At 38.4% G+C, this 11,356-nt stretch overlaps 1 protein-coding gene across 1 annotated transcript in view; it reads right to left on the bottom strand.

Moving 5' to 3' along the window:
* mtss1 (MTSS I-BAR domain containing 1) overlaps window positions 1-11,356 on the bottom strand; it is a 42,592-nt gene that overhangs the window by 8,821 nt on the left and 22,415 nt on the right. Inside the window, 3 exon segments of the mRNA XM_035524111.1 lie at window positions 6,372-6,450; window positions 6,914-7,005; window positions 7,308-7,392. Of these exon segments, the coding sequence (XP_035380004.1) occupies window positions 6,372-6,450; window positions 6,914-7,005; window positions 7,308-7,392 (256 nt within the window).

The following is an 11,356-nucleotide window of genomic DNA, read 5'->3' as shown; positions in this document are numbered from 1 at the left end:
GAAGTTGCAAGAATACAGACATAGCAATGAAGGAAGTCTCCGATAATTGTCCGATATTGTTCCTGGTGAGTGAAAATATAGTACTGGATCGCAATTATTGCCGGCTACATTTTTTTTTAGTTGACAGCCTATGTAGCTAGCTAGCCAACATAAACTGAACTATACTGAACTTATAACGCTATATAAAAGTTTACGAGAGTAGTCTACATGAGAAGAAAACTAATTTGAAATTCACTATTTCATGACTGACGTTCGTTCGCGTCCCGCGTCGTAGACAGACGCGCCCTCAAGCGGCAATTCGTTGGCAAATATAGAAAGCCAAAGTTCATCTCAAACGAAACGCGTTTTATTTGTAAAACAGCGGGGAATGCGGACGTGTTTGGTCAATATTGTGATTATAATTAGGAAAATGTTATACAGTGTTGAACAGTGACGAACCACGTACTTTATCTTATAATCCAAGGAAGGGTGACAAAGACAATACTGTCGCAGTGAATGACAACTTGCTTTTTCCTGGTGCCGTGATACAATTTGAAGTGATAACTGCTCGCTATAGTTTTCCTCATTAGATATCTTAGCATTTGGAGGTGAAGGAACTCCTGAATGACAGGCTGGGACATAGGGTTAAGGTGCAGTGTGCCTCTTCATGGGGATAAAGTGAATAAAGCCTATAGGATGGAAAGAGGGCTGGGCATGTGTGGTTGTGTAAGACTGGGCCAGACTGTGAGAAAGAAACAGACCATGAGAAAGCTTGCTTCTACTGCCAGGTACACAAGCAGCCCCCATATTCCAGAGGTTCAAATAGCACAAACACATTTGTGCCCTTTATCTGCATGTCCTTCTATTCCCTTGTAACCACTACTATTGTCATTTATTATCCACCAGTCTGAAATCACATTCAGTAAATAAATGCTCTAATAACTGTGATTAAGGTCAGGATAAAAAACTCCCTTAATAGGATCTGGATGTTCTTCATGCCAGAAACATGCATCATGTGACCATCTCTTAATCCATCTTAGTCTCTCCCTCACCACTAGGTTCTCTCTCTCTGCTCTTTTTTCTTGTTCTCAATCCATCTTCCCTGTCTCCATCTTCTCAGTTTTTCTTTACTATCCTCTATTTCTTTTGCTTGTAATATGACCCAGAAGCAGTTTGAAGTCTTAAGTGTTTATTTAGAGCACTAGATGATGCAACATGTTTGTCACTGGGCCGTTGCAGTGCTCAGCACTGAGGGAGAGGACTCAGTAATCTCACTGCTACATTTACCAGGACTGGCGCTGCCTCAAGGACAGTTGTGTATGGGAGAATGGGGTCTCTCACAGCACTGCTCACCCTTCCTTGATTTTCCAGTCTTCTACAGTCCATTTAAGTATTTTGGGGGATAATTTTTTTTTTCATGAGTCCAATTCAGTTCAGGAGTTTATGACTCTACAAGTGGTAAGATACCTAATATACATACAACCGAAGTGCAGTTTCACTGATATACTTGGGTGTTAAATGTTTTTGCCCACATTGAAGGGATTTAAAACTTAATCATTAAGGGAGTAGAGTAGTTGTTGACAACCAATTAAGCCTTCACTGTAAGAAAGAGACCCTATAAAAAACATTAGGACATTTAAGGAGCAAAACCTAACAGAAGGACAAGTACTTATTATTTTAATTAAGGACAAGTCATTAAAAACAACTCGCCTTCCTATAAAATTTCATTAACTTATTTATATTCTCCACAAATGGAAAAAAAAGGTTTCAAAAATAACAAAGGCTGTTCATTTATGCAAAACTGAGATTTATCAAGGTTTAGGATGTGGCATTTAAATACACCTTTTAGTTTGTCACTAGAGTCTTGAATACAATCAACCACGTCCCTACACAGCAATTTCTTAGAGAAACAATGCTTAGTGTGCTTTTATTTATCTTTTTACTCTTCTTTTAATTAAATCAATCCAATCTACAGCTTTCCTCAACAGAAAAGAATACACAGACTGCAAACTACATAAGCCAAATGTCAGAGACTAACTGCATACATATAACTCTGAACACTTTGCTCACTGGCTTGCTCATTTGGGCTCTGGTCCCAAACCTTTCTAAAGCTGCTGTGACAACTCATGTTATAAAGAGTGCTATATAAACTAGACTTTGAGCATGTCTGGAAAGCCTAGAACCTAGAAGATTTTCACTTTGGCAGAAAACACTTGGGCATATGCAAAGGAAGTTGTAGTTGATCAGTGGAGAATTGATAGGCAATGTGTTTGTGCATTACAATAGGGGAAAAAAAGAAGCAAAATGAACAATTGTATTTACATTTATGGCATTTAGCTGACGCTTTTATCCAAAGTGACTTACAATTATATAAGACAACATAAGTAATTGAGGGTTAATAGCCTTGCTTAGGGGCCCAACAGTGGCAACTTGGCAGTGGTGGGGCATGAAACAGCAAACTTCTGTTTTCAAGTCAAGTACCTAAACCACTTAGCTAGCACTGCCCAACTAAAATTTTATATATATATATATATATATATATATATATATATATATATATATATATATATATATATATATATATATATATATATATATAATGTGTCACTTTATAAAAAAGAAAAAGGTATATAAAGCACATGATTTACCTACATTATTCAATCCACTGTTGTTAGAAAAGCTGTCCCTAGCCCAGCCTCATCACTGGGGAGGGCTGCCCTCCCAGAATGCTTTTCAGCCTCAGTGCAACTTGTAGTGATTCAATTAATATATAGTTACACCTTTTTTGACTAATAACAAAGATAATCCAGGTGAGAACCTTTTTGATAACATCATGTTATCCAAGCTTATCTGTCAAAGCTTCATGTCTGTTAATCCAAAAACACGACTAGTCCTTAAACCTTACTCAACATTAATGACGTATACTGTAATAGACCAAAACCCTACTCAACATTAATGATGAACACTGTAATAGGTCTGAAACCCTACTCAATATTAATGCTATATACTGTAATAGTCCCAAAAACAGTCAACATTAATACTAAATACTGCAATAACACCGAATGCGTTCTTAACATTAATGCTAAATATTATAAATATTCTATCTGGAAGCCTACAGATCATTTATAGAATATTGTTTATATGATACATTTTGGAACATTGACCGCAAGGCTAATCATTAAGACAGGGTCAAGTTATTGACTCTGAGGGCACAGAAGCCATTCTGACCCTGCTTGCACCTGGTCCTTTTCTGCGTCTTGAGTATCATGATTATATCCAGATAGAGATTATGCAGAGATGTTAATGTACAGACCACTTCAGATGTTATAGTAATATAAATGGATCCGTCCCTCCAAGCCACATTCAACAACCAAAACCCTGCCCAGTACCCATGGTGGGGACCTGGTTGTACGCTACATAGCGGATGTCCAACTTCAAATCAGATTTCAAAGTGCTGCTTAGACTAACAAGTAAATGCATGTAATTGAAATATCATCAGGCTGCTATAGACATACTAGTCTCATGAAACAACCAGGTTAGAAAGTTAAAAGCTCTTTGAGGGGAGAAGGGTTAGCAATAGAACTTGATCTGCCAACAATAACTGTGTCACATGGACTGTTAGAAAACAAAAAACAGGCCCAGATATGCAGCCAAAGAAATCCCAACATCAAAGCCATTCTCATAGCATTTAATAGAGTGGAATACATGAAGCCAGTGAATACAATGTACTCTGGTGTCACAGGCACTGACTTAGACTCCTGGCAATGCCCATACATGTCGTCTGAAACCTTGCACGTTGTCAGATTGGCAGACTAGGTTCAAGCGCTGGTCTGTCCGGATGCAACAACTACCTTAGCAAAAAAATACCGTGAATTACTACAAACATGTGTAAGACAGCCGCTCTGTCCTGGCTTTTATATGTGGAGACAAACACCGTGGTATACAAATGCCTGAAAACATTATGTCAAACTTTCCGTTCAAAAAGGACAGAAGAACCTTTTCAGTTAAGACATGTGAGTAAGGCTGAGGTGTATTTTGTCAGGTCTAGACTGTCCACAAGGCTGGAAGCCATGAGGTCATCAACAGCCACCTTCTTTCTGTCAACAAAAAAGAAAATCCCAGGTGTGCAGTGGGGGTTTTTTTTTGCCACATACTTACATATTGACTCTTGATGCTGAGAAGGAGAACAATAACAAAAACCCTAAACATATAACCCTGACCTGAAATTCGGACTCTTTAGCTATAAATAAATAATACTGAAGACAATAATAAAAAAGAATCTCTAAGCGAATTATTCATATTTGTGAGTCATTAAATATATATCTGTTATCTAGCTTGACAGACAGTGTGTAAGACACACAGAGCCATGAAAAAATAGGCTGTGTGTGCACCAACCAGTAGCTTCTCTGAGGGAGGTTCCGGTTTGATGGACATCTCTGCTATAGCTAGACTGACAATGAAGAAATCTCCCTCAGACTGTAGCCTGTTTTTTTTCCTCTCCAAGCAAGTCAGCAGTAATGAAGACTTTGGGGTAAAACAGATAACGTGGATGTAATTTTGTTTGACCCCCACTGGGTAGTCTCAAGGGCCTTATTGCTACTCCAATCAGGGCCAAAATACGCCATCATGTGAAAACCAAGTTCAGACATAGATGATGGGGTGGGGGAGAGAGATTGAAATTAAATCCTTCATTTTCTAGCCCTCAAAATGAGCATCATTAGAGCACTACTGCGTTTGAAACAGAATAATTTTAATCCATTGCAGGAGCTTCATACACAGCATACATTTCTGTAGAAGAGTTAGACATTCAACATGATTTATTTTCTTTCAGCAAAAAGACCTGATAATACTCAGATGTACGCATGCAAATACACGCGTGCACACACGCTCACCGACACGCTCACCAACACTGTAGGAACCTATCACATATAGTGACTACTGCATTATTGTTGGTAACTCAGACACATTAACATGACTAACGTATTCCTCTTCAGATTACATAGTCTGGTACATTTGCCTTTTAGTGTTTGATGCTGTGAATGGCCATGATTCAGTATAGAAAGTCTGGTCAAACATATCAGGAAGGCCTAACTAGGTCAAGAAAGCTAGTCACTTTTTGGTGACAATCACAGCACTTCAGTCTAGTTTTCACTGGTGGTCCTTAAACAAGGCTTCAGATGGGCAAATAAGCAGTCAGGGTTCCTTGCTTTAATTGTAGTCCCCATTCATTAAACTAGAAAACAGCATGTTATAATGAAATGCTTTGACATGCTGGACCACACTGACACTGTGTACTGTGGCCTAACTGCACAGTACATAGAAGAGAGGGTGTGTATGACCACAGGGTGTCCTTCTAGTGAAAAGAGGACATGCCAACATCAGGAAGTATGGGGGGTGGGGATGGTGGATGCCATGTGGGGACTCCTTTTATTTCTGATGCTGTCTGTGTGTGCGCGCACGCGCATGTGTGGCCTTGTGCAATATATGCTGCAGCACACAGAGAGTATCCATTTCCTCTGGGCTTCAGACATGGTTCTTCCCCTCTCAAACACATATGCTTCAGTATGTACGTACATATATGTACGTGCTTTTATGAGAGAGGATACAGAATATATTCTTAAAAGAAGGGGTGATTTTTAAAGGGGTGTTGACACATGACTTCTGACGTTCAGTTGACTTTACAACTGAACCTCAAACAGACTACTAGTAGAATGAAAGTGTGAGTGTATGTGTGTGCGCAAGGATAGGGGAAAAAAGACTTTGAAGCACTCACTGCTACGTACACGTCTGAAGTGGTTTGCTATAATTATACCGCGTCCATAAATTCACATCTACCTTCATCTCTGTCCATCTCCTGTGTGCAGTGTTTGCCAAACTATGCCTCATCTGACAAACTCTGGCTTGTTTCTTTGTGCTTTAGGACCATCCAAGGGGTTTTGGCATAGAGCTTACTTCAACAATCCATGAATCAGTATGTTCAAGGCACAGTACACACCTTTCAAGAGATGACTCGGCATCTCCTCCCTCTTTCACTGTATCACGGTTGAGCCACTTCAGCCATTTCCTACTTTCTTATAATGAGAGTGTGACTAAGGAGACTGACGTGGGCGTGGTGTAATGACAACAGAAGGTGCAGAACCATTGCAGCTGTGCTATTGTGTGTGTAGTCAGAGTTGTCACAATGTGTGTGTAGGTGTATGTACCTATAGACACCTCATTGCCTGAACCTTGCATATGGACTGAACCTATTCTCATCTTTTTCTTCTAGCTCTTTTTGTGTACCAAGCCATAGGTGCTTCCAGTAATTGTACTCATACACAGGACAAGCCATCCTAAAATATCCTGTGCCAGTCCATTTGAGCCTCACCTGACTCTTTTCATTCATCTGCTGCTTACCTTTCTTCATCTTCTTCTGCAGTTTGATGGTATCGGAGGACTTCTTCTTGATGTCTGCTCGTGTTTTCTTGTACTCTGAAAAGACAACATTAATTTCATACTGGGAAACTGTTGCTTAACCCCTAACAAATGTAATGGAAGTTTCATGGTAAAAAAAAAACAAACAAAAAAAAACAATAAATAATTCATACAGAGCCAACAGTACCCAAGATGTTCAATATAGTGGCTTGTTCATATAAATAAATGCCCCTTTGCAAGTTGACTGGCATGGAGTTTAAGTGCCACTAAATATTTCATATGGGTTTCCAAAGTTGGACAGTAAACTTAATTTAGGATTTTCCAGCTGTCAAATAAAATAGTTCCTTATGTCAGAACCAAATCTTTAAAACAAGATTTTAACTTCATATAGCTTCGTACTTTAAGCGCACAGAGAGAATAAAGCACTAGTTTTTATAATAAGGTTTTAATAGAGAGTTGGTGATGGACAAATAGATGGCAGATGGGCTCTGCATGTAGTCTACGTGGTCTGAGTCTGCACCTTTGGCATGGTCCTTATCCAGCTGGGCAGCCACTTTCTTCCACTCTTCAATCTTCACTTCCAGAGGATTGATCAGGTTATCCATCAGAGCCCTACCACACATGCACAGATTATCTGAATAGTACAGGATGATGTAGATATTAAAGAAGCAACAATGAAGGCATACATGGATGAGTGTCGTTACTGTCCAAAGCAATGCTACTGGATTAGATACTACATTTATAAATAAGCAATAAGTCATGTTTGCTGTTATCTAAAACATGGAGTAGACCAATGTAGCTTTAATACTGCACTTGTATTTATGCAGCCTTTGTCTTCTACCATTATCCATCATTGGTCAAGTAGAGAACACCGACTCATTGATGTTCTGTCTTTATAAAAGCGGTGTTCTTACGTGGTGAACTGTTTGAGCTTGTTCTCAATGCTTCTGTGCCTCATGCACATTCTGGTCAGTGCTGATCCAATCTCTTTTGTCGCACCTGTCAACACAAAGATGAAAGCATCCATTAATGCTCATGGCCATAATTACACCAGCAACACATTTTTAGCCTAATGAGAAAAAAGTGAATTTTGCAATATTCAAACAAGGGTCACAGAGTGAGCACTGTGAAACTTGTGTGATACTCTTCCCCCACCAATTAAGAAGTTAAGGCCTTTCCATTTATAATTTATTGTTGTTGTTATTAGGTGTAAAAGATAAATGGATTTGCATTCTTGAATAGGAAAATAAATGGACAACCCTGGCAGAACTCTGGCCAACACAGAACTTTACTGTTTCTTCTACTACGATTAATTTGTGTGCTAGCAGTAATCACACCTCATTCTGTTTTGGAGTCTGTGTAACTTTGAACAGCAGAGCATCATTCTACTACATTTTCCTTTCCTTCTCCTGTTAGTCACTGTTCTGGAGAAAAAGACAAGCAGCTTGAAAAGAGGGTGTGAGTGATAAGAATTTGAATAGCAGTAATATCCCTTTACTGTTTTGAGAAAACACCATTACGCCCATTAAGTATTACAGGCTTTTAAGCACATTAGTTGAAATTAAAGATGAATCCAAGGGGGAAAGGTGTGTAAAAGATAAGTACTCTTTCAGAGTACAAATTACACAATATATTGGTGAATTGTTAATGCTGAACTGACTTTTGCAATACTAAGATCACAAAAGATGCAATATGCAAACAAGTCCCCTAATCACAATTTACATTTTTTTTTGTGAAAATCTTCGCTCTCATTTCTAAACTTGTTTTCATGTGCTCTGATCAGTGATGGTATTCACATGAATAAAGCAAAAACTATTTTAGTCAGAATTATAATTTTAGCACATCTTTAACCTGGGAATGGCCCGGCAAAGGTTACTGTGTTTTCTGAATATACAGCAAGGCACACCACAATTGCAGTATGTAACATTAATATGACTTAGTATTTTGTCTACATCGTACAGATCTAGCACCAATCCAATAAAACACCCATGCAAAACACCCTTTGCTCTGTTGGAGCTTCTTTGTAGAAACCCGCACCACCCTTGGTCACAGGATTAATCTACAGAGGTTTAACTAAAATGTGTTAATTACAATGCTTCCAACATTTGAAATTAAATATACAGTAGTAATACACAAACACAATGCTTTCTAATCACAGAGAATGCTTATGCTTACACTAATTAAGGACTAATAATGAACTCCTGTGCTTACACTATTTAAGTCTGCATCATGTGTACAGCCTAGGTCACTCTGCTCAAACACCATCATCCACATATTTGGTAACGCACTACACAAAACAGTTTTAGACAGTTTGGAGAATTGTTCATTACATTTGTCTGTTCCAGCAAATTTATATTTAGAGTTGTGTCTCTGGACAGGAATAAGTATATTACATGAGTACATTTGTGAGGAAAACATTATGACTTCTTCACATTAGCTCCATGATTCAAAACATTCAAAGATAACAAATAATAATTCAGAAGCAAAGCAAAGTGCACATTTGTGTGCGTGTGACCCCCACCCCACCCCCACCCCACCCCCCAGATAGACTTATTTTGACTTCTTGTGAGGGATTTTCTCATAGTTTTTCCTTTACTGCTTTGTGATGTCTATCTGTAACAAGCTGTCCCTACATTTTGCTTCCAATTAATTTACTTCAGCATCTTGAACTATAGGACACAAGCAATGCTCTGATGCCAATATAATGGATAAAAATATTTAGTTTTTTTTTTTTTGCCTGCGCACTGAGATTTGGATTGGGATAGCAAGATGCAACACTGAAAAGAACTGAATACTGGTTAACTGAGTTGCCTAAATAGGTCAGTTTTTTTTCCAGTAGGTGGTGAATTACAAATAAATACAAAACAAATAAGTGCTATATATAATACTGTACAAGTATGTATAAATGAAAGGACTCAAGGGTAGTTTACATACATTTTAAAGACTATCAATGGCCTTTTTTTCTATTAGCAAGCTTGCACAAGAATGTGGGTTTTCCTAGTAACCATGTCCGATGGACAATATAAAATCAGCATGCCAAGGAACTGATGAGGCTAGCAAATGTGCATGAATGGCAGATACACCTTTTTTTAAATTTCATAAGAGGATTTCAAGACCCCAACCTAAACAACAACAACATTTTTTATCTCAAGAAATGTAATGAAATCTCATGAATGTGCACCAACTAAACACGTGTGTCAATACCTCTTGTGTGCATCCCAAAAGGGTAGTTTTACATAATCTCATATTTTCATTCTAAGCAGGAGATGCACACACTGGCCAAGTCTGGTACTCTCCTAATACTGACGGAGCCACATGAAGGAAGCTACACTTCCATCAAAAGACTCCTTCAATGGGGCCTTGGCAAAGCAAGAGAACTGTAATCTTATATGACACCTACACCTACATCTACACTGATACCTATCGTTCTACATATTGGCCAGCTCAGTTCCGACTGAAGTGTTTCTTTCTTATAGAACACCATTAAATTATGTAGCATCAATTGTAATAGTTTCTATTTTTGCTTATAAAATAAGGTGCATTTAAAATGGGGCCTAATTAAAATTATCTGCATCTATCCATCATTGATATTGGTATGTACCAAAGTGTCTATTTTAGGAAGATCCGTGTGTGCTTTAACATACATTAATGTGCTCCCTTCATGATGTCAAACAACAAACCCTGGACAAGGGTTCACTTTGATCTAGATGATGAGAACCAGAAACGGGGACGGACAGTCAAAAGTTTTAGGATGAAACTTTTAAGTCTGATAGGCCAGCCACATTTGCAAATAGATATTTATGCCATGTATGTATGTATAGTGTGCGGTGGTGGGGGGGGGGGGGTAAGGGTAATGAAGGCAGGTTAAAACAGGTTGGCTTTCAGTGTTTGAGTCAGCCTGCATGTTGAGCCACTTGGTTAAAGGCATGTCCTCTAATTCTTTGGCGTTGTTCTCTCTCTCTCTCTCTCTCTCTCATCTGTTCAACTGGATCATTTCAGTCGTAAGCTTGTTCAGTTCCCTTTTTTCTTATATTTAAATACATCATTATTTTGTCAATCATATTATCTAACTCCCCTCAAAATGTACCTATGGCATACTTCTCCGACAATACAGTGTGCATCTAACAGACTGTGACTAGTGAGTGTTGCAACACATAATATATGAACACTCCGTGCTGACACTAGTGGCTTCAAAAAGATTTAGGCCATATTTATTTAGAGATAAAAGAACAGTAATTTTTTCTCAACCACTAATTTGATTGATTATATACTGAGAAAATACAGAATTAACCCATCTTCATTTGGTGGTGTACAACTCTTTCCCTTCTAAGATCACTAACAAAAGTCACAGATCAAGGTGAATAACATTCTGCTGCTTAAAATGCTGCATGCTCTCAGACACAAAGAACCATGTGGGGAGAGATTCAATGAAACTGACAAATCACAACTTAACGAACGCCAAAGGCAGCCACCGTACCCAGGGCTCAAACCCAGGTTTGACAGGAGGTCACCGGACCAAAGAGCCAGATATCTGGCATAACAGCCAGAGCATCTGTTTAACCTTCTTAAGTAATGGTCTCTGTCGCACACATACTCACACCCTTTCCTGCATAAGACTACTAAAAGAATGACAGAATTACCCAAGTACTAATGTGCAGAGTCCTGCTAGGGTGCAAAATGCAAAAGAACTGTGAAGCAACGAGTAAATATTGCAAATGGAAAAAAAAAGAAAAAAAAAAGACTGAATTCACTGAAAGAGAGGAAAGGAGAAATTGTTATATTGCAGCCACAGCCAAACTGTGTCATAACTTAGCTATCTGTCTATTCAGCTAAAGAGCCTATTTTTTTTTCCAGTGTTCAAATTAAGCAGTGATTAAAATGGTTGATCAAATGTAAACAAGTTAGTCAGCACAGTAACTTTACCCCAGAAATCTGTTAGCCTAATAGTATTTTCTCAACTGAT

Source organism: Electrophorus electricus, chromosome 3 (assembly GCF_013358815.1).
Source record: "Electrophorus electricus isolate fEleEle1 chromosome 3, fEleEle1.pri, whole genome shotgun sequence".
In the NCBI taxonomy this organism is placed as follows: Eukaryota; Metazoa; Chordata; class Actinopteri; order Gymnotiformes; family Gymnotidae; genus Electrophorus; species Electrophorus electricus.
Note: the sequence above shows the minus strand (reverse complement) of the source record. Positions and strands in the feature narration are given on the sequence as shown.